This window comes from Aulonocara stuartgranti (genome assembly GCF_965226115.1).
Source record: "Aulonocara stuartgranti genome assembly, chromosome: 14".
Taxonomy (NCBI): Eukaryota; Metazoa; Chordata; class Actinopteri; order Cichliformes; family Cichlidae; genus Aulonocara; species Aulonocara stuartgranti.
This window is the reverse complement of record NC_138950.1, coordinates 8,993,130-9,021,097: the sequence shown is the minus strand read 5'-3', so window position 1 is coordinate 9,021,097 and position 27,968 is coordinate 8,993,130. Positions and strand designations below refer to the sequence as shown.

The window sequence follows — 27,968 nt, the reverse complement described above, 5'->3', positions numbered from 1 at the left end:
CAAACAACATTTGTGCTCTTTCGACATTACCTGAATTATGATGTTTTTCCCTGACTGACTGTGGATGAAAACAGGGTCGTTGTCATTTTCGTCCAGTACAGTGATGAAAGCGGTGCCTGTGGCGCTACGAGGGGGTGAACCTCCGTCTTGTGCCACCACCAAGAGCTGGTAAGTAGACTGCTGCTCTCTGTCCAGAGTCATCCTTGTGCTGATCTCACCTGGGGACACAAGTAGATAAATGAGAGAGATTTTATGCACAGGCACAAGTCCACTGGAATAATGATGAGTCTTAAGAGCCAGCCGGCTTTGATCAGTGACACATAAGTAATAGACATGAACAGTGTGCAGATCTGTTCGTACACAGTCGGATACACGTTCATACACACAAACAGAAGATTTCTGAGAGGTTGGAAGATGCTCTAGAGACTCACAACTCTGCTAGAAGCTGATCACAAATCAGAGCCCGAGTCTCCACCTACAGACTAGCAGGCTCAGCAGGCCAATTAGAACTCAGCAGGATGCTTAGTGCTGCTGTCACCGTGATCTAACTAATTTATGACAGTGGCAGAGGGGCAACCTCAGTCTCTCATCTTTTAGAGATGTCTCTCTGACTTGACTAAATTGTGTTTTTCCACATGCTTTTCATTCAGGAAAAATTTATTTTTTTGGTTATTTGAGCTTAGTTTGACCATAACACAATTTTACAGACAGATAAAATGGACATAATTAAGCTGATCAATTAAAAATTTCCAGTCAAGCATGTGCCAATATCTTCAAAGGCTGATCTTCTGCAAAGCCTTGGAGATCAATTAAACAAATAATATCAGCTTCCTTTCTCATCTTATCTCCTCTGTCACTGGTGAACTAATGTTTTTGCATGCCTGTTCTGTTCTTTAGGCAAATCAAATTTTTATGCCTTCATTACCTTTTTTGTATAAATATGCATATTTATATGGTTGCTTATTAAAATTAAACTAATCAAGCCACATTTTAACACTTAAGTCTAACTGACTAATCTCAGTGGATAAAATTTTCAGTTAACCTGTGTGGGTGTTAATCTGAAAGTGACGGTCAGGATGCAGAAAGCGGTAAGCGAGGCGTCCGTTGGGGCCGCTGTCGCGATCTGTGGCCAACACGTGACCAAAGCCTGTTCCCGGAGGCAGGTTCTCTCTCACAGCCATGAAGACCCTTTCCTGCGTGAGCCGAGGAGAGTTATCATTCTCATCAGTCACCGATATCCGCACTGTGGCACTGCCTGTCTTCTTTAACTGTCCATGGCCTGTACTGGCTAACACTGTCAGGAGGTACATGTCCTTGACTTCCCTGTCCAGGGCACTCTTCACAAACAGCCAGCCGCTGTCTGCAGCAATGCCAAAACCTGCAGCATCTCCATCTGGACGTAAATGATATGCCAGGGGAGCAACGTGGCCAGAGGTTGGTGTTTCTCTGTTCAAAGCTCTGACTTGCAGAAAGCGTGTGCTTATTGGAGTTCCTTCTTTTAATTCAACGCGGTATGTGAGGGTGTCAAACACAGGACCCTGGTCGTTCTCTGCCTGGACATGAACCACAAGCATGAAGGTGGCACTTAGCTGGGGTACTCCACTATCCTTGGCGATAACCTGGAGGTCATAACGGGGGGCATTCTCATAAGAGAGGCTCCCTACCAATCGAATCTCTCCACTGCTGCGCTCTATGCTAAAAATCCTCTGGAGTCCATTTGAAGAAGAAAGGTCAAAGGTGAGTTGTCCATTGACTGCTGAGTCTCTGTCCTCAGCTTGGACACGATAAACTACTGTGCCCATTTCTGTATGCTCTGGCAGCAGCAGGGACTCTGAGGATGAGGGCAGGAAAACAGGTGGGTTGTCGTTGACATCTGCAATGGTAATGTGGACACGGGTCTGGCCAAAGGCAGGAGGGTTGCCGCTGCGGGCCTGCACCTCCAAATCAAGAGCTGATTGGGCTTCATGATCCAGGGGAAGACTGGTCCTTAGGGCCCCGGTGTCAGGATCAACTGTGAAGTAGCCTGCAGGGTCTCCGGAGCTGATGGTATAGGAAATATCTCTAGAGATGCCTGAAAGATGTAAAATTACAAAGACAGGTCACTGAATTATAACATTTTTGGGGGGGGTTTTACAGAAGAAGTGTCAGATTAAGGTGTCTGTAGTCCGCACCTGTTTTACTGCTGGCCTGGACGATTCCCACAACAGTCCCGCGCAGGACGTCCTCTGACACGGTGAAGTAATACTGAGTCTTTTCAAACACGGGCGGAGCCACTAAACCTGCCACCACACTAATGTTAACTCTGGCATTCACTAAGGCAACAAGACCACCACCATCCTGAGCAGAGATAACCATTGGAACGACAGAGTTGGCCTTCCCATAGACAGATCGAGACAGTGAGATCACACCTATAAAAGGATTCAAAGATAATACATTAACAGGCAATTTTGACATCACACAATATCATAAATTGTTTGAATTATTTCTGTAAATCATTATAAAAGTCCAGAGCAGGAATGGGGAACAATATTTACACTGACCTGTGTCTTTGTTGAGAGTAAAGTATGGAGAAGCCCCTCCAGGCACTGTTTTGTATGTAATTCGCCCATTCTTGCCTGAGTCTGGGTCATAGGCTGTCACTCTGACAACAGATGTCCCAGGGGCACTCTGTGTGCTCAAACTAACAGCATAACTGAGAGGGTAGAAAGCAGGTCTGTTATCATTAATGTCCACCAGATCTACCCTGACATAGGCCACTGAGCTCAGTCCACCCTGCAGAGGAAACAAAAAGCTCTTTTGTTATACCTTCACATATTAAATCATGAACAGTAAAAACATACCTGAAAGCAGGATTTAGGCCACATTAACAGCGCACATAGACCACATTAATGGTGGAAGTAAAAACCAGCAGTAAACCCAGTTAAGATTTCGATGTATGGCGTAGCCTCTAAAATATAGTCCCAGGAGGTTCGCGTAGGGACACAGATTGATAGTTTCCCTTGGGAAAGAGCAATATGTCATGACCCGTGGAGGGTGAGAGGGCTTGCTGCAACCCAAGTCTGTTTCATAGCCTTTTCATTTGCAGAAATACAGTGCAGGCTTTTCATTTGGACCAGGTGGCAAAAACGAGGAAGGCGGCAGTCCAACTTGTTAAAATATTACTGCCTGACAGTTGAGGTATTTTCCTTCTGATTGCTTTAACATGCCCGCAGTAATTTTCTTTCATTTTTAACTTTTTCTTCTTTAAGTATTTTTTGGCAGTCAGTGCACAGGATGCTGTACTAACTTAAGTCTACCTACCAAGGAGAACTATTCAAACTTGGGAGGGGGACAACTCAAAAACTCATTTTTTTCCCTGCACAGTTGGCCACATCTCTGCTCTCCTGTCTATAAGAAAAGCATGGCTGCTGTGTTTATGGGATTATACTGCAGCTCTGTGGATTCATGATTTCAAAGGGCGGTGGCTTACCCCATCTACTGCAGTAACAGTAAAGTCGAAGCTGGCTGGTCCTTGATCTCTGTCTAGTGCAGCAGTAGTGCAGATCTGGCCAGTCTCCTTGCCAATGGTGAATTTAGAGGGAACAGCGCTGTTAATGCCAGAGCCAAGAGAATAGGTAATCAAGCCATAGGAGCCACTGTCTGCATCTGCCGCAGTCACCTACAGAGAGGAAAACATGCTATGGGTTAAACAGTCCAACATTGCACATTACAATTAAAATTTATTAAGTTGGAAGGGGAATATCTCACTGGATAAACTCAGCAGTTTCCATATTCAATTACGTTACTCTAAATCCTCATTAGATCAAAACTAATTTCTATTAGTTGTAAGAGTCAGGACAGTCCACAAACTGAAACAGGAGCACCATACCAGGTGCCTTTGAAAGCATCTTTGGATCCGTTCTTTATTGTTTATCCGAGCCAGAACATGAGCCAAACAGGCCCTCTGGCAGAAAGAGCTCTGAGGGAATGAAGGGGTGGGGGGGTGGGGGGGGCAGGAAGGAGGATGACTTCTACAGGCTCTGGGAGGCCTGCCAGTGGGAGAAACTGCCTGCTTCTAGAGTAGTGTGTGTCTGCAAAGGACAGTGACAAGAGCGACTGGGCAATGGTGGGATACCACACATTATATTTTAGTGCAACGCATTACAACCTGATGTGATGTCCTGGTTGCAGTCTGGTCTTAATAATGCTGCACATTTAGAGAAGGATAGAACCACTGGAGCTATAAAAGTAGCTCCCAAGCCATCAGCCAAGAAGCCAGCTAAATTACTGTTGGATCTCCCAAGACAGCACAAGGCAAACACACCAATCAGATCAACCCCTGGGTACGAGCAGCATAATTGTTTGCAAGTGTTGGTGCTAGATCGCAGATTAGAGTAGGGTTAAACCTCACAAGTTGATTAGAATTCTTCTTCCTTCCATGTTTTATAAATGAATCCTTTTAGCAAAAACACTAATTGGAATAAAATTGAGCTCATGGTCTGGTGCTCCAACGTGTAGCAGCAGGGAACCTCATCTGTGAAAGAGGGAGCACTCATCAGAAATATCGCCAAGAAAAATAAGGCAAGCCATGGTTATTATCAAATCCTGACTTTTAAAAAAGATGTTACTTGTATGGCTGTGAATGGATGGAAATCATTCACTTGAGGTGATGAAGGTTTGTCTGCAATAATTTAGCCTTCATCTCTTTCCTGAGCAGATGGCAGACGGGGGACTCAGCAGAGAGCCCTCTTGACTGTAACTCCTAACAGAGGGTGAGTGGGGTGTTGGAGTGAGAGAGTCGTAAGGCTGGCAGAGATGCAAGCCAAAGAGAAGAAGAATAATAAACCACACGAGGAAAGGGGAAACCAAGAGCAATACGAGAAAAGCTACTCTTTTAATGTGCAAAAGCTGTTGCTTACTTTTTATCATTTAGCAGGGGGGGACAAGTTATTTATAACAACCCCAAAGATTTATGTGTTTGGTTTACTCATATTTGTGTGATGAGTGTCAGCTGGGGGGAAACTGAAGGAGCACCTTGGTGTGAATACCTGAATGTTGTTAAAGAAAAAGATAGCAGATATGCAACAAGCATTTCCCAGCAGATCTGCAAGAACACATTTCCTCTCTTGTGACTGAACCTTCAAAAACCTTTACTGATTGTAGAAGCTATGATTTTTTTTCCCATTTTGGGCAAAACCTTCTATAAAAACTTTTTAAAAGTACACCTACATACAGTGTATGAAAAAGAAAGAAAAGACAAGAAAAAAATGCTTTCAGTAAGGTGGCAACAGGAGCTTTTTTAGTCTATTCAGGCTAAACAGCAGTTCACAATGAAATGAGGCTGTTTTTTGAGTTAAAAAAAAATACCAGCAAATTGTAAAAAATAAGCGTGGCACAATAAACTGGGTAATTGAAACCCCTACTTACAGTATTTTACCGTTTTTACAGTTGTTTGTTGCATGAGCGCACAGCAGTGGTGGGGGAGGGGACGGTCACATTAAGACATTTGATTGGGCAATCCCAGTGTCAGTAATGAAAATGAGCCAGTGTGCTGCTCAAAGTCCCTGATTACAAACTAAAAATAAAAGTAGATTAAGATGAATAAGCCAGAAAACATCAGACAAAATTAGATTCAAAAAAGTAATAAATAAAAGCCTTTTCTTTTGGGACGTTGCATAATGTTACAGTTCTGCACTGGTGTCACAGCGAGGAGACATGCATTATTCATACTTGTTTATGTCCCTTTCATGCATTCTTGGTTTAATTACCATTCTATTCTAACCTTTTATACTATATATAACTTCCAGAAAGCACATTAAGGCTTAACCTCAACCACATATACATATTGTAAATTTTAAAACTGGTAACCAGACAAGTCATTTAACATCTGCTCGATATAAATAGGAATTCTCCACCCAATGCAGCATAGAAAAATACCAGTCTCCACTATGCTGTATCCATCACTAATATCAGGTGCCTCTGTTTCAGTTTCCCAGTGACTTTGTACTCTCTCCTCTGGAGTGTATAGGTATTACACAAACTTTATTTTTATTGGATTAAAGTTCAAAAGCAAGAGTAAGCTTAGATCATCACCAGCAGCCAGCAGTATTCTCCCTACACTTCATGTATGTGAGTGAGGAATGATGGGAGCTGTCTTATCAGCAGGGGAAAGGCAACGTTTGGCTGAGTCCTTAGTAAAACAAGCTGGACAAATCCAAAGATAACTGGGGAACTTTGTGGTTCTCCCATCAGATTCCAGGAGACTTCCAGAGGAGACTTTCTGACTGACTGACTGACTGTCCAGTCAAGAGAACAGAACTCACAGGAGAGAACAGGATTTTGTATATTTATATATAACATGTCCAAATGAAATAATGATCTTGAGGCTTTTTCCTGCTCTATTGTTTTCTGGGCCGTCTAATATCCTAATACTGTGGTCTGGGAAAGAGCCTGGCCTTTATTTTCTTTTCAGAAGGCCAGGATTTGGGTGATTTCTATTTTTGGATGTGAAATTTCCCAAAATGCCTTTTCTAATCATTGAATGTGGCTTTTCAGTTCTTGATCATAAATGTATGAGGTTAATGCAAACATATGTATGTGTGACCTTATTTGTCCATAGCTAGTGCTCCCCGCTAGACCTTCATTGTGCAGCCGTGCATAAAAACCACACCGTGGAAAGAACTAGTGCAAAAACCAGTGAGTAAGTGAATGATGCAAAGCTGGGCCCGCTGAAGCCAACAAGGGGTGAACTGAAGGCAATGTAGTTTTTATTCACGCACCCCGTATTTTAGAGTGCCCAGTCAAACAAATCCATCTCACGTATTCCTCAGCAAAACCAGCCAATCAGGACCGCAAGTCTGCCAATCCAAACAGGCCACAAATGACGGAGTGCACATGTAAATGTTTGCCAACTGGGAAATCATCACACACATCAATCAAACTCTGCATGCACAAGTCCTGTGAGTGTACCTTAGATGCGTAAGCAAAGACACAAACGTACAAACATTGGGAATAAAGCGACTGCTCATCACAGTCTCGTGATGCTTGCAGAGCAAGACAGCAAGATCAAGTTAATTCTGAACTCTGATGACATCAAACTCCAAATATTTTTTTGTATTCTCATTGCAAACATACAAAACACAGATTAGTATGCAGCAAAACCAGCAGGGGCCCAAATTAAACAAAATACAGCAACAGTTTTAGAAAATACTGGATGACATTTCTAAATCTCTTAAGCTCATATTTATGACTGAGCTTTCTTTTATCTTTCTGGAGTAGTGCTTTTACTTACATATGTTGGCCAGACAGTTGGCGTGGGCTTAAAGAAATATTGTGTGGATGTTAAAAAGGAAAAAGTTTTCATCCTTAGGTTTAGAATAAAGGGGACCTTGTTTAGTGAATGATGAAGATTTATAAAAGGTAAGGGAAATTAGTACTCCACCCACTACATAGATTTCAGCAGGCATATTTATGATGTGGAACTTTCAGAGCAGTGACGCCGCAGTTTCTGACAACCCAGTGAGATTTAGAACAATATTAGACCCAATCACATGCATTTTTCACCACAACATGGTGAATTTCATTCAAAAATAATATTCAATGACAGCTGTACAGGCATGACAAGTTAAGCTCTTAATAGCAGGACTCACACAGGAGCAATCAGCAGGGTAATGTGATAGATTGATAAAGTGACAAGATCATTAAAGACAGCAGAGGCAAAGAGGAAAGAGTAGGCTCAAAGAAGTAAAACGAGTGGGTGAGCTGTAGAAATCTGGACTGAGAAATGCTTTGAGCTTTCACAGCTGGTGCGAAGCCCTGCACACTGCTCTGCCTCTATTGTCCTGGCATCACTTCTGAAGAGAGCAGAGAGGAGGAAAACGAGGTGGAGACCTCCTAAAGGCCTCTCTCAATAGCCGCTTAAGTAGCAGATGGGCAGGTCAGGGACTTTGTGACATGTCCCCCACCACACCAAAGAGCCAGACAAAGACCACACCCGGGCAGTGGAAGGAAGAAGCCCGCTCACTGTTGACAAATATATCAAAACTCTAAACATTTGTAGCACAGCCTGTACCGTCTGGATTAGGACCAACCATATGTGAAAGATTTCAGTGATTACTCATGAGACAAAAAGCTGAAACCTTCACAGCATAGTTTAAGACATGTGTAAGGTCTATAAAATTGTGACATTAAATACTGCCAAACTGTGGCCTGTGACGTCTAGCTGTTTTTGTGTAAGTGTGATAAAGGCAATGAAATATATCAAGTATCTCAGAGTATCATCCATATTGCCCCATTGTGTTCCACATATGTACACAGAGAAGGTCTGAATATGACAAAGCAGGGCAGAAACATGGTATCCCTAATACACTGCAATCAGGGTACCATACTGTAAAGCTGCAGCAACGCCAGGACTGGTTAAACGATTTGTTTTAACAGAGGAGTTGTTGTCCTGTGTATTTTAAGCATTTTGGGAACTTGTGTAAAGTTAATAACAGCTTATAAACTGATATTTCATCAGTACAAATATTTGTCTTAGTGCTGATTCAACAGTAAAGATAAGTGGTAATCAAATATATCAAGAGTCACCCTCTGGCCAGCATTAATATCCACATTGAATTCAAAGAAATAAAACTGTCCTTTCACTGTAGTAATTGGTTCCAACTGCCCTTGCAGGAGTAATGAGCCAAGAAACACCAACAGCCTCCAAGACACCAGTGCTGATGTAGGAAAAAAGCTAAATAGTGGCTTGAAGAAAGTGTAAGACAAAAGTCTGTAAGTGGAGCTGAAGGATTAATACCCAGAACCACATGTTCAAACCTCACTGCTTTTGCTGTAAAAAGCAAAGAAAAAATGGGCTGGAAGTAGATTCCTTTGACAGCCGCACAAATTGCATTGTAGTAGGAATGACTTTAGATACAACTCCTTGGGAATAATGTTTTACATCAACTCCTAATTATTGTTATACCTCAGCATCAATGTACTGGCACCAACAATATCAAATAGTTTTATAATTACGCACAACAGCTTTATATACTTTATATGCATTTGAAATTCACATAACATTCAGCATTACTGCATGACTTAAACATGAACTATATCCAGATATGCTGTCTCTGTCCACATAAAGAACATCTGCTATACTGGGTATCCCAGTAATACACGATATAACTGTCAAAGTCAGTAACCATCTTAATCACACCAATTTCTCCCCCCCAAAAAATATCATGCTATTTGCCAGTTGCCAAGTCATATAATCAAGAGCTATCCTTTCACAAAGGTAATAGGTTCCAACTGCCTTTGAAGGGGGAATATACGAGCAGACGAGAGTTGCAGATGATGATTAACATATTTCCTTTACGCATGCTTAAATGTAAACATGACAGGTACGCTTTGAGGTTACTGCAAAAAAACAGATAAATTTGTGTTTAATTGGTTTGCAGCAGTGAAGCAGTATTTTGCCAGATTATGGCTCTAACTGGGCCTACTTTTAGACTCTCTCAGAAAAAAGAAAGAAAAATCAGAAGTACTGATTTCCCAATCAACAGTGGTTCCATGAAGTGCTGCTTTTTATCCCTGTCTGAGTAAAGCGCAGAGAGGGATAAATGTGAAGGAGCTAGGTTCAGGGCAGCAGGTTACTATATTGCATGGAGCACATAGCTGGCAAAGGAACAAAGGGGAGGGATATAAGGACACTTAGAGCTAGACTGCAGACAAGGGAAAAGTAAAGTTTCTGAGTCTTTCCTACATCACTCACTATAATACTACAGTACTTAAAGCAGGTAAGTTGAAACATCATAACAGAAGTTCTGTCTGTAAAGCAGGTAGAAGTCACGTCTCAAAAAATTCCATGTAATTGTAATTTTCCAGAAATGATTTGGGAGCATCCACATTCCCCAAACAAATTTTGTTACTGGCAATGTATCTTCTAATCATAGTTCTCTTTCTCGAGCAAGCCTCATTTCTTTATATTTTACCTCCTTAAGTGATAGTCCTCCTTTTTGAGGGTCTTTCAAAGATCCCTGTGGGCATTGGCTGCTTTTTCACTCATTTTATAGTCCATTCAATGTACCTGAGTGTTTGCAGAGGAATGTTGGTTTGTTAAGAAACCTACAAGTCATAGAAGTACAGAAAAGGCACCTAACTTAAGGGGTGAATCACTGCTGTGTCTATACATAATGACAACATAGCAAAGAACCAATTTTAAATTGCATCTTTAGGCACTTTATGGCTAGGAATCGTTTACAAAAACACATAGTTTGCTCCAGATTCTTTAGCTGAATTTATGAAAAATGCCAAAGATAACACAGTTTGACAGGCATAAAAATGTATTTTTTTATGGTGATTCACAAAGAGCTATTACCCGAGTGTCTCCTGGATAAGTGGAGAACAAAAGAAGTGGCAGGCCTAAAAAAATATCTACAGCAGATAAATAGTATCTGAAACAGGAAAAAAATCCAGCAAAGGCAGAAACTGAGAGATGCATCTGACACTTCGGTTGAAGGACGGAGGACCTTGTCTACTGCTCAGTTTAATCACTTCAGTATCTGAAAAACTGCCTGCCACTAGCTGCCTTGAAGATACTGTGGATTTTTTTTAAAAATAAAATGGTTCTATAGTGTAGTGGTTAACACATTTGCCTAACAAAGGAGCATCTAATGTTGGCTGAAGGCTCATCAGAAATGGTGTGAATGGAAGGGTGGCTGTCAAGAGCACATGCTTAAGGAGGGAAAATGGAGAAAAGGTTGAGCAATGCCAAATTACACAACACCTGAACTGAAAATCAGTATGATTAGGTCTCATGGAGTGATGAATCTGTATGGCAGCATAAAGGCAAGTAAATATCACAGCATAGCACTTTGTACCTACAAACTATAGACTTTTAGATTACTTAGTATAAGAAAAAAAGAGAACAGGTAATGCGATTCCTCTGGAAGAAAGCACGACTGCTGACCAGTAATGTTTAAAAAATAAATCTTTTCTGTGGTATTATAATTCTAAAAACTTAACCCACAAGACTCCACAGAGTTTCAAAACATAACTCCTAGTAATCAGGTCAAAGCTTAGGATACATTATCATAAATTTGCCAAAATGAAGCTCAAACAAACAAGTACCCTTACAATGGCTCATTTTTCCTTTTTTTATTTATAAAGAAGGAATCAAACAACATAAGCAATGTAGAGTCTAAATAAATAACAAACAAAAAACTTGCAATACCCATATTTTATACTCAGGCCCTCTTTGTACTTTGCAATTTAGCAGTTGTGAAAAAAGTTCAGTTGTTAGGTGGCCTACATTTTTTTTCATTAGACTTTCATTTAAAACTGAAGCGTCTGTCTTTCATCTGGACCTCGCATCTGGAAGTCATTAAGCGTCTAACCATTTAAGGAGAGACAGGTCCCAAAAAAGGCCAAACGAACAGAGAGGAGAGGTATTATGCTGCTGAAGAAAAAAGGTACAGCTAATAGAAATAATGGAAACGGAGGGCTATTTAAGAACAGACATGCAATACTATTTTTCAGCTTTTAAATCATGTGTGCGAGTTAATACACTAGAAACTCAACACAATAATGATGACAAAAAAGTCTGAGGAAGTATGACAGGTACACACCGACAGCTGCCCTGTAAAAACTTTCTGCACAGTCCTACTTTGTCTACCAGCATATCCAAGGTTGTCAAGAACAAATGTGATTCCAAGTGTTTTTAAAGTTTTTTAAACTCCTGTGTGTACTAACCTATCCAGTGAGAGCCTTGACCCCAAAGGTTCAACTGAGAAATTTGATTTGCATTTCTTTTTCAAAATATATTCTGAATAAAGTCCACTCTCAGTGAAAAGGGATTGTTTTCATTAAAATTTGAAAAGCAATGTGTGAAAAGGTTTGCTCAAATTAGTGGGAAGGGCCTACATGCCAAACATGCTGCTGGAATTGATTTAGGCTTAGAAATTGGGAGGAATTTTGAATTTTGTGCAGCGTTTGCCACAGCTTGCAAACTTCTTCCACATGATAGCAAGGACAGTTCTTGGAGAAGGCTTTGCACTGGCAAGAAAAATAAATGTGACAAAAACTCCACTGGGTGGGTAAGCATGCTGCTGGCGTGGCATTAACCCCTGGCCACCTGGAATGACAGAGGCTCCATCTGAGGGGCTCCTGCTCAAGACATTAGCTTGTTTATTTTTCCAAAGGTCAGATGTGAGAAACAAACCTGACTTTTTTTTTTTTGTTTTTTTCTTTGTGAATGCTGGTTAGTCGCCTGTTAAATCACTATGTTGACGAGTTAACTGGAGGAGCTTGTCTTCTACTTAGTTTCATTTCAGTGGCTGTGAAATTATTTGCCACAAGCTGCTTTGGAGATATTGTGGATTTTTTTTATATGAATTGGCTCTGTAGTTTAGTGGTTATCACATTGTATAACGAGGACTATCCAAAATCTCTGCCAAATATGTGGATCCAACCATTGTGGCAATCCCTTATGGATAAGGGAGTAGCCAAAAGAAGCTCTTATTATCTTTTGATCGACTAAATGCAAAAATAAAATTCTTAAATTAATAAAAATTTGACTTATTCAGCAGTAACATATATGTAAATGGACTGGTAATTCTTTAGCACTTTTAACTGCAAAACCTTCGATAAAGTGCTTTATTAAATGCCTAAGCAACTTTTCTAATATTCCCACACACACTCACACTCCAGTGAATGCACCAGTGGCCCCTCGGAGTTCTTACACAATGATACTGTGACAGGCAGGCTAGATGAACCAGGCCTCAAACCTCCAACCTTCTGTAGACAGCCTGCTCTAGCTCCAAAGCAGACTGTATAGTGTGGTGGATGCATTTTCACTGAACTGTGTAACCCCACAAAAAATTCACCTAGCGACCAAGACCTTCTCAAGGTCCAGTTTGGAACTGATTCTGGAAGCATGCTGAGCAAGATTCACTCTCACAAGACAAGGGGAGGTGACCTTACATCAAACACCCACAGTGAACCCTGTCAGGCTCTCGCTTGGCTCTGTTTCAGCCAGTCATCCCTTCCATAGTCCTCCAATAGCAGTGCTGAGCTCTGGTCTGCTGAGGCAGACCGGGCGGCGGATTGCAGGGCCTGAGTAGGTGGGAGGGGAACTAATATGAACCATGCACAGCACGGGGGTGCAGGAGTACTGATGTGGGTTAGGCGAGTACTACAGCTGCCTGCAGTGGGTGGGAGAATGCCCACAGAGCATGGCATGCACAAACAGAGCACAGATGCGGTGGCGGAGCCAAATTGGACCTGGTTACCAGAGATCCACGAGCTTGTTTGATGAGGTAGATAAAGATTATTCAGTGCTAGAGTTTGTGCTCTACTCTATGTGTGAGCCAGGTCTACAGCACAGGCTGCTACATTCCTCTGATCAAGCTGTCAGAAAATTTGTAAATACAAATGCCAACAAAGACCAGAACCTGCAAAGACCGGAATCTTATAGGCGATGAACTCTTTATCTTTGACGTGGTTTTGAATTTGCCAGTAGAGACACTCAGAGGAAGAACCATGAAACCACAAACTAATTTTAACCATCAGTGTTTAACATAAATCAGAACATGAATGAATCACAAATAATGGATAACACACTGGACAGATCCGATTCAAACTGTTCCTGTGCACTGGCTGATCATACAACAGATCCTTCTCTTCTACTTTAATAATCTTTAAAGTGGGATTTGCTGGAAGAACAAAGAATGACATGCAGATGCTGGCTATGTGGCACATATGGACGCTGATAAAGACATGTAGCCAAAAATATGCACATACACTTTGTATGTTTTTACAGTATTGTCCCTGAGGCAGTGCTTAAGTCTGCAATCAGAGTAAGACTGGGATTGATTGGTGGAGTTTCTTAGCGCAGCAGAGGGAGCCATACCTGTGGTGTGGCATGGACTCAACTCTTTTAGTGCTCTGCAGCACCAGTAGGGCTCTAATAAAATACCAAAACTTCATTTCTCAACCGCTTTCATCTTACAGAAGGCAGGAAATGGGAGACGCACAGCAGCAGAGGAGTAAGCTTCCAAAAAAACACTGGCATTTTTAGGTGGTTGAATTTTGAGTAAAGGTTTCCAAAGTCATGAAATTCGAAAGATGTTTATTGACAGTCTACTGCCATTGTAATTTCTACCTGAAAACAGTAATTCAAACAGACAGTTTAGAAGGCAGAGCTGATTATGTAAAGAGTCTAGACCTGTCCAGTTTTACAAATAAACTCAAAGTTGCGAGGTGCTAGCGCTGCCTCTCTTCTGTGAACGTGCTGATGGCTAGAAAAGCCCGTACCTACTTTTACAGGAAAATACTATATTTGTAGTAAAATAAGCGCAAAATCTTTTTTATATACAGTTTTCAAAATTGTCACTTATTTTGCAGAAATGTTTTTTAAGCATCAACAAACTTTATATCCTATGTTATTTTGGTGGCAGAACTACACAAAGGGGCTGTTGGCTTAATAGAGAGTATAATATTAACAGATGAAAAGCATGGAGCTTTCATTTTTTCTAAACGTGTTAAGCACTGGTTCCACTTCATGACAGTTGATGTCATTACTCAGCCGCCCAGGCAGCGGCAGTTACACATAATGATGAAGCTGACGGACTCTCCTGCAGCTAATTTAACTCAATTATGCTCTCATGCACCAGCATTTCACTTAATGTTTACTTAACTTCTCTGTCAGTCACCCAATGTCCTAAGAGACTCAAAGCTTCAGTGTAACTGTGCTGAATGTCTGATTGATATTGTTTAAAACAAATCATAAAAATGTTTGACTTACAAATAAGTCAGCGTGGGCTTAATTAATCAATACGGTGCATGTTTTCAACAGACCATTCTTACACAGCATACGTGACATTTTCAGCATCCTTTTAAGCTGCATGGATCCCAGTTGTCGAGCATATCATGTGACTTAGTTTTAATTAATGTGGCTGCCTCCCACATACAACAACCAAGTAATCGGCCGTTCGTTTGCACTTTAGGCGTATAACGCGTAACTTACCCCACACATTTTTTCTGCCAGTTTTCCAGAGACACTCTTGCTTGTCCTAATGAGTTTTCAGATAACGTGATGACTTCAATCATGTTCGTAAATATTCGAGTATGTTAGCGTAAGCCTGTTGATTAAAAGTAGAGATTAAAACCCAGCTCCGACAAGCACGACCCCTGCAGCCGCTGTTTCGCAGTGCTACTCTCATGATGTAGTGACATAATCAGTCCTGAGGAAGGAGAACTGGATTGCTCTCTAATGTTGTGCTCTCGAATGCAAGAAAAAGGAGGTGGGGATGTGGCGACGGGGTGAGCCAGGGCATTGGGGTCATGAAGGCCTACTGGAACCATGCATATAAACACACGCTGTCACTGACTGATAAACACTGCAAACAAACAAAGACTGCTCAGGCTGGGCTCTGGCGTGCGAGCTGTTTCTCCAGTAAATTCTGTGTAACTGTAAGCCCTGCACTGAAGCAAGTCATCTTTGGTTCGGAAACACACAAAAATGACAACACTCCAGCAATGCAGATGGTCAAAAGAGCTACGCCAACGTTTAGATCTCTTTCTTTTGTTTCACTGAGTCGCATAATTGCGAGTCAACACAGATTCATCCGGAGTGGACAGAGAATCATGTACCGATAACCAGATGAGTGCACACAAACACATACGCATTATGTACCGTATCTTTCCAAACAGTTTCCTGCCAAGTACAAACAACAGCTGTTCCTCGCATAAAACTCTGGCTCTGTCAAATACAGATGGATAGAGATACTGGCGGCATGTCATCGTTACACCTTTTATCCTGACGTTAAACTTGCTGGAAAATGTGATAATGAAATTTTCCACATGCACGTAAAACTATGTTATCTCCTAAACCAGAATACATTGTGTTACGTTAGAGCACCTTTACTGTTGGCATGTTCAATATATGTTGAATGCAATATTTGCAAATTTACCATCTGATGCATTCACTCTGATTCATGAGGAGTTCTTTTCACATAAACTCTTTTGAGCCTCCAAAGCCATAGGTGGGTTTCATTTCCTCGCTTGCATATTTATTTAGTTCTCAGCAAAATATTTAGGTGATAGGATAATTATATTTTATCTTGTATACATGTCTACTCCCCTTCTTCATGTGATTCATTTCAAACAATCCCCTCCGAGTATACATAAGGTAGTCAGTGAGCACTTCAGTTGTTTCTCAGAGCAAAAGAGACTTCCACAGTAAACATGCCCTCCACAAGATTACACTCACGCAAGCTCTTAAAAGGAACACACACAAGTCAGGATCCGACATATTTCATCTATTTGAAAGATAAAAACCTGTTTGGGTTACCCAAAAGCCAAGTTTTGGCCTTGACTTCCCCTGATGATCCCCAAAGTATACTTAAACACACCTCAAATTCACTTCACACACTACTCAAGAGCACTTCCAGGCAAGCCTAAATCAGTTCAGTGATTACATTTCATGCTTTTCGCTTGGTAATGAGACCTGCATAGGATGGGGTTGTTATCATCAAGTGTCTGTATATGTGCTTCAATATTAATTACTTACACAGCTGTTTGAGAGAATGTCCTCTGTGTGAAGTTGGTGGAAAGTGGTTCAGGAATGACATTTTACTCTATCAATAACATCAGCACGTAGGTTCAAATTTACATTTGTATCTGTTGTTTGATTTTAGAATTGCTCGAGCATAACAATATAAAAGGATCCACACACCAAAATTGCTGAAACACACATTTCATCTCATGTTCAAATATTTTTTTTAATTAAAACCTTATTTCTACATGGCAGAAAAAAGCACTGCTACAGACCTAAAGATATGCAGCTGCTGAGTCTTTGTTTTACCCTGTGAGCATCACAAATAGTCACATTCATAGTAAAAGTCAGAAGAATCATTAACAGTTAACCTTGCTAAAGAAAAAATAGATTTTCCATATTTTATAAATGCGATCAATGTGACCCATTTCCACTTTCAGGCTCTGTGAAATTGGGCCTTCCTTCTCTTTCTCTCCAAAACTGATCCCATATTTGGCCTCAAAAGTTTACTCTCACAGATCCAAAGTCAAAACATAAAAATGTGTGTGTTATTGTGGTCACTGGGTATTATCGCCTTGTCCGGGTAAAAATCCCTCACATCTTACAGCACTTCAAGAGAGCGATATCACAAACTTAGGCCCTGATGGGCGAAACATGCTTCTTCTCCTGGGCACACCTATAAGGCAGGTTGTTCAGAGGCACAATATATTTCTTTTCCCCTTTTTGTAACATGCAGCATTTACTATTTTTAGCCATGTGAGTAGCAATACTTATGTCTCAGTCCATCACCGTGACCTAAATCACACATCTCTAAATCTACTAGATAGGCTGAAATTAAATTGACTCAGATGTTCCAGTGGGAGTCCCAGAGGATGACTCGCACTGAATTTTGTGATTCTTTGACTTTTTCTGTCACCTGATACTTCCAGTGCCACAAACAGGTCAAATTTTTCACATATTATAAAATATTTCAACCACTAATGGATGGCCACAAAGTTTGGTGCAGACATTTTTGGTTCCCCAGTGATGAATTCTAATGACTTCATCATATTTCATGCTCACATTTGTGGTTTTGGGAGAAATATTTCAACAAGGACTGGAAATATTGCAATGAAATTTACTTCAGACATTCACGTTCCCCAAAGGATAAATCACAGCAACTTTGGTGATCCTTTGATTTTTTTTTGTTTTGTTTTCCTCTAGCGTCATCGTTTCGTAATTCCTTTTTTCAAAGCTTTGATTCACGACCAAATGCCTTAGAAACTAAAAACATTCCCATCAGCCTCGGCTCACTTTGTGTTTAGTATAATACCACCATCTGCCATTTTTCAGCAAGACACAATAAAATAAACAACGTACTCTCCGTGTACAGTGTGAGAAACGCACGTGTAGGGATTGTTTACAAGAGAACTGTTTTGAACTTGGTATTTGCCTGTTTGTGTTTACATTTAAAAAGTGTGGAACAATTTGGCACATAACGTAATGTGATGACATTATTTCAGCAAAATGTTATTTGTCTGTTATTGATGGTGGCAGTGGAGGTACAGATATGAAATACTGGAGAGGTGGACTGGCCCGTTAAGCTTTCATGAACCGAAACACGACCGTTGCAGTAATGCGGTGCATGCTTTAGTCATCAGGCAGTTGCACCGTATGTACATAGATAACTATGAACTGCAAAGTACTGCAAATAGAGTATGATTACATCAGAAAATTCTTTTTTTGACCGTATGCAGGGACTTCACCTAACATACATTTTTGATTATGCTTTGCTAAACTCTGTGTCTACTAAACGAATGAGCTGTTTTCAATTCAAGAAAAACTGTGCAACTAAAGATAGGCCAATGATATTGAAAAACCTTTGTTGACCTAAAAGGAAAACACATGAAAAACACGACTGACTGAATAAACAAATAAATCAATGAAGTTGTTTTTTCTGCTTCTTGAAGTCAAAACCTTCCTGTCAACAAACAGGCTACATCCTCTGTGAATTAATAAGAACTGAAACCACAATTTATCTGTGTTTTTTGAGGCGGTAACGCTTCACAAAGCTTCTAAAAGAGTTCTCTGTTTTTTGTGTTTCTGGTGTTGTTTGTGTTACGAAAAAACAGCACATGTTGATGACAAGACTGGATAAGTTTCGCAAGATTTCAGTATTGAGAGGTCTCAAGTGTCCCAGCCCACCTATACAGACAACACAAGATGGTGTTTGTGAGAGTCATGTGTGTGTGATTTACACACAAAGGGGTACAAAGCATACCTAATCTGATCCCAACAGACAGAAAGTTCTGAATAACATGTGAGGTTCTGGGTCGCAGGTCAGCCAAATGTCCAGCTGCCCTTTCGTGACCTTCAGCCTGGCAACCATCTATTCCCTCTTTCATCTGCTATCCAGCCACCCGCCACTGGTGTGTCAGTGAGAGCCTCCATCAATAACAGTGACATTGACGCAGATAGGTGAATTACGGCATAGGGAAAAAAGGAAGGCTAATATAAATCACAGATAAAGTGGCACCTAACTGCTCCCAGGAGTCTTTTGCGTTCTCCCATGATCCAAGTAAATTTTGTTCGAACTTTGTAATTAAAGACTCCTCTGATGTTCTGAGGTATGATATTACAGAGAGTCTCAGACCAGCAAATGATCTTCAAATAAACCACAAACAGTAACCCGGTTATTAGTGAAGAAAAAAAACCCACATCTTATTTCATGCTTTAATATGTTTTGCTACGGTTCTGCAGCATTCACTCTCTGTCATTTAGTTGTTGGAGTCAATGCTTCATTGAATACGCTGAAATCCCATTTCCAGCCATCATTGGCGTTTAATTTAATCTCAATTTGTGGTTAGTTGTTCTATGAGTGATGAAAATTATATAACAAACTGAACAAACTGCACTGAGTTTAAGTGACCTCAGGGGCATGGTAGAGGAAAATCATTAGAACTAAATGCATGCATCACACATACAGAAGAGGTAAACGGGTCGTCATCTATCATCTCCTTATCTGCAGACACATTCAGCAAGTTCAATGTGAACTTTTGCTTTTAGTTTGGCTATGGTAGGACAATGTTTGAGCTAAACACATGTCTTGGGGTTATGGTTAGTCTCAAATCCTTTCTTGTGTGAAAACAGATAATCAGCTGCCAGCACAGCTTCATCATTGCCAGCTTCTTATGGATGCCATTCTCTGGAGAATCCTTTAGCAGCAGACATCTTTCCAGCTGGAAGCCAAGCAATTTCTGTGCTGATGTCAGTGTCTCTTTACTCCTCGCTTACTTGATACTCTTGTAACTTCAGTATTGCTGATCCACTCAATTTTTTGAGACAGAGATTCGTTTTTAAACAAGTGAAACTTACATCTTTTTTTAAATCAAATGCGTGCCATGTTATGCTCAAATGATATGCTTAAAACAGAATGTTAAAATAATGCAGCACAGTCAAATTTAAATAGCATTTTTTGTCCAACAGGCGCACATAGTTTATAGCTGATCTAAGTTTTACTACCGCCCTGCTATTCAATTAAATTCAATGCAATTCAGATTTATTTATATAGCGCCAAATCACAACAAAAGTCGCCTCAAGGCGCTTTATATTGTACAGTAGATCATACAATAATAGATATAGAGAAAAACCCAACAATCATATGTCACAAACATTATTTTAAACTATACTTGCTTAATTTTTCTTGACAAAATTCATCAGCTATAAAACAATATCAAGTTTTTCCATTTAACAAAGGTAAAAATTGTTAGTACTGAATATAAGCAGGTTATATTTTTTTGCTTATGTCTTTATTTGGATGGAAAATCATGCATATTTGACCAATAAACATAGCAAACATTAAAAATTGTATTTTATGAGATGTACATGATGACTAGATAGAACTGCCTGATTTCGAGTCCAGGATTGTTGACCAGCCAGTCAGGATCACATATGTCAGATTATGAGCTGAACAAATAGTCGTGTACACACGCACAGCCACACACTAACATGTTGTTAGTATGGCGCTCTTCACTCTGAGTGGTGATACAAAAATTGCCCAATCGAACCAGGGGAACACTATGAAAACCTTCCAAACAACAAATCTAATCAGACACTTAAGTCACCTTTATCTGGTTGAACATGGACATTTTAAAGAAGCTAACAAAGCCAGTCATAAGCCAGCAGCCTTGGTATTAGCAAAGGAGAAAGAAAAATTATGAGGAATATTGTACATACAAGTGAAAAACAAAAGGTTGATCTCCAGCTTTGTGGTCAAGTTATACACATGCTGGCAAATGATCCAACTAACTTACATTTGTTTCTAGTTGCTTCCATGTGAGAGGATCCTGTAACAGTTTGGGGGAAATTGTAAAATTAAACAATTTCTTTAACTGTGAAAGTAAAATTTTGAATTGAAGAAAAGTTTGTTTGTTTGTTTGTTTGTTTGTTTTGTTTGTACGTGCTGTTAATTCCAGCTCTTAGAAAGAAAATCACAATCAGCAGGTCACACTGCTGATTCTGATTGCAATTACATGTAGCCCTGTTTAAGAAGCTCATTATTCTACATGAGTTCCTGTGTGCTGCACGTGCTATTGTTGAGTTAAACATGTCGTTTATAACCATGATTATTAGGCTTTCAAACACACACATTATAGTTAAACAAATTAACCCATTACAGCAGTTTTAACAGACATTACAGGAAATGGATGTGATAATGTATCATATCCTGCTGGGAGACCCCGAGTACTAACCTCTTTGACTCTCTGTTGAGCACTTTGACTCTAGACCCTATGACAAAGGTGGAAATAAATCAAAGTTTGATTCATGAGGGAAGATTTATTGGCAGGAGTGGAATGTGTCACAGGGTGTGAGGACTGCCTGACCTAACAGACACAACAACAGTCAAAGGTCACCGTTACTCTTCCTTTTCTATACAAGTGCATGAAGGGGAGGGTGGTAAAGATGCGATGGTACACTTAGTACTTCTGAAATGAACACGGAAAAAGATTAAAGATCGGCCGCGTGCTGTGGAAATCTGTTTTGAACGGAAGCCAAATTTGACTGTGAGCTGAAAGAAGTAAATGTTTACTTTAATAGCCAGAAATCATATAAAGCTATCTTCTTTAATCTTGTTTACCAAGCTAGCTGCACTCTGATTATTTAATGTGAAGAAAAGCCAAGAGCCAAAAGAGTCCAGCTTTGCAATGGAGTAAAAGTTTGCTGCCACTTAATGAGATAGTTTGGAGCATTGCTTAATTTTAAATGTGCCTCTTCACAGGAAGCAAACCAGGCATTGACTTTACTCACAAAATATCTGAAATAAGTTGCTGAATGAAAACATTTTCCAGACCAGTCATTTAGTTGTTTCTGTTCTTTTGCAAAACACTGTAACTCTGATCAAATGTATGTTTCCATGCAGGTATGTGTCCATTTCTAAACTACAGATTAATCCTCATATGGTTTTTATATTAGAGGAAAAAATCTGAACCATTTCTCTCAGCACCTGTTCAATGAAAAATGGTCAAAGCATGTAAGAAGCTCCTTTGTACTTCTACAAAGCCCATAGCTGATATAAAACTGTCAGTATATTTCAAGCTCAGTGTTAGTCTAGAAGTTTAGGCGTATCCTCATTTGGAGATAACAGAAGTCATAGTGATATTTCAGTATAGGAATACAGGAGAGGTCATCAAAGTGGATGAGAACATAGAGAGGAAGAAGGCAGACCTTGACCAGATCAAAGTGATGGGCACAATATTTAATGACAAGGGCTACTAAGCAATCTAAGTCCTGTAGTAAGGAGGATAAACTGCCTGAAAGACTCAAAGACACACCCCTGTCTAATGTTTCTGGTGTCTCTCTGAAGTGGGAGAAGCGCCAGACGAAATCAGCGAGGCTGCCATGGGGTTAGTGATTTAGTGGATAGTGGGTGAACCGATGCCAGTGACCAAGCAGCTCTAAGCAAGCCAGACAAGAAAAGAAAGGCTGAAAGGTTAAACAAATAAGTAACCCAATAAAAATAAAAATCATTTTGGGTGAGATGAAAAGAAAGTAAGAGAGATTTATTTTTCCCCCATTTGAGACATAAAAGTGAAGGGTCATTTAAGTTTGCTTTTTTTAATTCTGAAAATAAATATATAAAAATGCATTATCTATTTCAACTCAGCAGGGTCAAGGGATGTAAAAAGCAGAGTTTGAATCACTTGAGTACAGCAGATGGAGAAAAACGTGCTGGAGACACAGAGCACATGGCATCCTTCCTTATGTCATAACTGTCTTAATGAAAACTCAACAAATGCCTGAGAACAAATGCAGAAGAGCTTAGAGACATTAAAGCTTTAGTGTTGGTCCCATATTTTTGTAGCCTAGCTTCTGGTTTTAGTTTTCAGTGGGAAATCATCAAATTAGGGATGTGGCATGGAAATCTTAAATTCTTTTAATCTATTGACCTCAAGACTCATTAGTCACTAGCAGGGCAGTAAAAGTATGGTCTGAACTCCATTATGGTTTAAAAAAACTGCTGACGTTTTGTCTTTATTGGACTCACTGGGTTGAGAAATGAAGCCACATTAAAAAACACCAACAATGCTCAAGATAATGCAGAGCCATTATGTGGCCACGTGCTCATGGATTTTAGTCTTAGGGTTTTTCTTTTGTCTCAAATCTTCCTTTGTCAACTAGTTTTGTTTAACATTGAACAGCAACTTATATCTGCCAGTCATACTTGTCTCAAAGTGTGAAAGGCTGCATTGTATGATGAGCCCGGAGGCAATTTTAGTACCCTTTTACAAAGAAAGGAAACTGGGGAAAAAAACTATGAGGAAAAGAGTGGGGAAAAGTAAAAGCCAAAGTTTGGAAAAAAAAATCTCTATCCCCCTGTTCCCAGTTTCCTCTGACACTGGGGTCATTCACTAACAACTATACAATGTTTTTCTTCCCTTTGATAGATTACATCAGCACACTAAGGTCTATCCCCTTCAAGTGCAAACAGTTGCAGCATCTCACAAAACTGGGGCCATGACTTTCATAGACCAGTATGATGGCAGGGACTCCTGGGAGAATATAAAACAGAACCCGAGATGGCACAGGTCATTGCAAAGAGCCGCTATAAGAAGAAGCATTATCTCCCTGCATGCATCACACATGCATGTGTAAAATTCTCAGCTGTGAACTGCTGAATCCACTAATCCAGTGAGACCACATACAACGCTTGCAAACATTTCAATAAACGCCTGAATGTGGAGTAATGAGGGATTAGTTGTGGCTTTCATAAAGAAACCGAAGGCCTTGTGGAACATTTAAGTGTTAATAGCAGAAAGGAAAAATGGCACAAAGAAAACATATTGTAATCCAAAAAGCCAAAGGGAAATGGGGACTCTGGATTACTGGCAAGTCATGGGATCTCTCCAAGTTTTGTTCGCCAGTATATCTTAAGCTCATTTGATGGGTTTAGGATTCAGATGTCACATGATAGATTCTTTGGAGGGGAAACGAGCTCTGTGTGTAGTGTACAATAAGCTGATCAACCACCTCTCAGAGGGATTTCCACTTTCAGAAGGAAAAGTTTCAGAGTAAGGAACCAGTAAAACTAAGAATAACAGATGCATTGGTTAAAGTTGGACTGGATGATCATTATTAAATACGCAAAAGGACTATTACTCCCCTAACATTTTAAATTAAATCAGAAAAGCTTGAATTTTCTGCCCAACAGGCCAATTTTTCCTCTTTTCCTCTAAGATAAAGAGCGCAGTAATGAAATATTCCAAAAGATGTAAATTAAGCTTCAGATCAAAATCCCCATACCAGCAATTTGTATTGATTTAATTCTAAAGTGAGAAACTGAAAATGATGAGTCAAAAAATTTTGTGATCGTTAATTCAGGAGAAATTAAATCGGCATCTGTTTGGACCATGTGCACATCATTCAGCAAGCCAGTAAGCTATTTAAGTGCACGTGGATGACCATTATTGCCTTTGCTTTTTTTAGCCGCATTAAGCAGTTTTGTGGGGAAACAGTTTGCTTGCTTTGGAGATCAAAGTGCCACTTTTACAGATATTTCCCCTTTTGTTCTGCACACTGTGTGGCCTTTGCTTAAAGGTTTAAAGGACAATACTGCTGGAAAAAACACTTTGCACATAAGAAGTTTTGGGTATTGTGATTCTGGACTGACATAAAACCTTTTGGCTGACCACAGATTTGTCTTTTATGAGCTTTTATTGTTTGATTTTGTTCCCCCCTTTTGTTTGAGGTGGATTTTCTCTCTCTCTTACGCTCTCTCTTTTTAAATAATGGAAGGATTATTTGTAGACATTCCAGAAACTCTTTAATGGCAGAAAAAATTAATAATTTTTCCCCACTGCAGAGCCTGGCACAGAGTGTGCCCAGTGAGAACATTTAGGATTGTATGAAAAAAGGAAGAAGAAGAAAACGTTAACCTTTACAAAGACAGATACGGCAGAACTATTGAAATGTAGTTTTAAAAAAGTATTTCTAAATCTCCTTTACTTTATACTTTGCTTTCACCTGCTTTCATCATTCATGCTCTCTTAGATCACTGTCAGTGCAGAGACAATGACTAGGTGGGAGGAGGGGTGGCTATAAGCTTTCCCAGAACCAACCTCAGCCTTTGGGTTTATGAGGTGCTTTTGAAATGTGATGATGTCACATGCCGGCTGTGAAAACATGTTAGCCGGCCGTTCCATTGGTCCTAATGACAATATTAGCAATGAACATAGAAAAGTGAGGAAATGTGCTGAAGGAACAGGCAGCATGAAACTGAGTGTGTGGCCTGTGATCACTCTCCACTTCTGCAGCAGGCAGTCTCCGAGTTTTATGAGCCAGTTTCAAACACACAAACTGATCTAGTAAACTTAGTTACGGTACCGTAACTACATGATGCAAAGCTTTCATTTTAATTTTTACCTTTAAAATCAACAAAGCAAGCAAAGCACATACTACTTTTTTGTTATCACATATGTTATATCTATAAGGTTAATACTGAGCTTGTGGTTGTGACAGTGAAATCAGAAGTTAGCCCACATTCCAAAGACGAGTGACCCCTAATTGTCCATGGTTGTAAATGTGAGCATGAATGTTGTCCTTCTCTGTTTCTTTCCCAGTGACTGACTGGTGACCTGTCTGATTGGGATGCCTCCAATGCCTCGTGCAACCCCTCAGAAGGATAAGGTTGTACATATAATAGATGTATTATAATGTGGAGAAGCTGGTAAGTTTTATTGTTTTAAAAAATATATATTTTCTTGCTTTATGCTCAAACCACAGGCGTGAAAGATGATCCTAAATCCCCCCCAAAACAACTCCTGCATGAAGCATTCCATATCTTTTGAATCTCACAAGCAGTACAGTATGTTCTATATTAGATATATATCAAACACAGTAGGTACAGTTATTTATTTTAGAGTGCTGTAAATCAGCAAGCCTCAAAAGGATTATGTCTGTGACCACAGACAGATAGAGTTTACATTAAACAGCAGTATTTAGTTTTGTTTTATTTGGAAATTGGTGAACAAGGCACATTAGCTGTGACAATTGTTTATCTTTAAGTGACTTTGACACATACACGAGAAGAAACGGCTTCGTAGCCACTTTGATCTAGTAAATTAATGGCGTGTAGCTTTAAGCCCTGTTCGGATTATTTTTAAGCAAAGCAGGGGCATACTGTGTGTGACAGTGTGTTGGCTTATTGTTTTTTATTTTACCTGCTACACTGTACAAGTTAATATAGTCAAAATCTGAAACTGATATGTGCAGATAAGGATGTGTTTTTAAGTCTGCAATTGCTATGTTCATATGTTTTACATGTCTCACACATGACAAAATATAATCTATTTATCTGACTTTTCATAAGCAGTTTGTTGTTATAAAGAGACTTTTTAAATGACTTGCAAAAAGTGAGCTATTTCCCACTTTTTTTAAACATATGTCACACGTGTCTTAGATTTAGCTATAAAACATGTTACTGTGACATGTAAGGACTTTGGGTAGACCTTAAGGTGTGAACACATCTGCCACTAAAAACACAACACCTGCGAGACTTTGTTGCCCTTAACCGTCCACCAGAAATGTTCTCCCACCAGGTTCTGTGTTTTTCAGGAGTCCATGCATAGGTTGAAATGTTCTCAGCTCATTGAAACATTTTCACAGAGTCACACTCATCAATTTCACACCTGGGTTATAGTTGTTTAGTTCTGTTTTAAACATTCCTATTTCAACACATCTCTGTGTCATCGTCTAACTAGTACAGCTGTTTAGATTAAGCAGGGACGCTAGATATATTAGCAGTTGAGCTGTGCTTATACCTTCCCTGCAGTGTTGAATACATAACCTAAGTGTGAGGCTCTCTCCACTTACCATTTGTTTCTAATGTGTTTTCTGGTTGGACTCAGGGAAATGATAAATGCTTTTCCTCTAACTGACATTTTTACGAAGTAGATTTTAAACAGTAGGTCATAGCTGAGCAGTACGTGCTTATCCCACCACAAGTGCGCTGTGAGCTAAAAATGACCACCGGGGGAATAGAACCTATTCACTACTCTCATCTTGACAACGTTGGACACAGATTGTAGACTTCCGATTGTAAAATTTCTTTTCACACCTTGTCTGGACAACACATTGGACAGAGGAGGATACCTCCTGTCTCACAAAACCACCTAGAATGAGTTCAGCAACATACATTATTTTACACAGGACCATATGTGCGACAAACCCGCCTTGAAAATCATGAATCAACATGCCTACAAGTTTAATACGCATTTTGAATATGTGAAAATCTCATATAAGGATTTATCAAAATCATGACATATAAGAATGAAACAAAGAAACAATTCTATTAAAAACTATCAAGCACAAATTTTAACATCTAATTACAGTTTTTCTTACTACAGAGTAAAACAATGGAAATAGAGTACATAAGATAAAGCAGAGTTTATACAATTGTAACAAGGTTGAAAATCAATATCTGGTACAATCCACTTTATTCTTTAATAAAGTCTGAACTCTCTTTAGCAAGCTTTCTTGTCATTACCTTGGGTAGTCTTCAGGAATACTGTCATTCAAAGCTATTCTTTAGATAGTAGCTGCCTTTCTGCTCTCTGTCAAGATGATCCCGCACTGCTTCAAGAATGTCGAAGTGGAGGCTTTGTGCAGGCCAGTCCAAGACTGATAGTGTTCTGTTGTGTATTTTTCTGTCCAGGTATGCTTTTACTGCATTGGCAGAGTGTGTTTGGGATCATTGTCATGCTGAAAAAAGCAGCTGATGCCAATCAGATACTTTCCAGATGGCATTGCATGGTGGATCTTGATGGTACTTTTCTGTACCTATAATCCCATCATGTATGGAATACATGATCCACAACACCACTGGCTAAAATGCAGCTCTGAGCCATGACAGAGCCTCCACCGTGTGGCTGTACACAGTGACTAGTGTAACTCTGTCATGATCTCCTCCATACATATT

General features: G+C 39.8%; 1 protein-coding gene and 1 long non-coding RNA gene across 2 annotated transcripts in view; one reads left to right on the top strand and one right to left on the bottom strand.

The window, feature by feature from the left end:
- Positions 1-27,968, bottom strand: part of LOC309687498 (protocadherin-16-like) — a 76,970-nt gene that overhangs the window by 14,568 nt on the left and 34,434 nt on the right. The window contains exons 3-7 of the mRNA XM_082502515.1: positions 3,470-3,658; positions 2,541-2,772; positions 2,172-2,408; positions 1,043-2,071; positions 31-218 (exon numbers count right to left, since the gene is read on the bottom strand). Of these exons, the coding sequence (XP_082358641.1) occupies positions 31-218; positions 1,043-2,071; positions 2,172-2,408; positions 2,541-2,772; positions 3,470-3,658 (1,875 nt within the window). The remainder of the gene's footprint in view (positions 1-30; positions 219-1,042; positions 2,072-2,171; positions 2,409-2,540; positions 2,773-3,469; positions 3,659-27,968) is intronic.
- Positions 95-27,467, top strand: LOC309687513. The gene is made up of 3 exons (XR_014270788.1): positions 95-168; positions 25,612-25,678; positions 25,775-27,467. It is a non-coding gene; the product is annotated as an uncharacterized lncRNA (long non-coding RNA).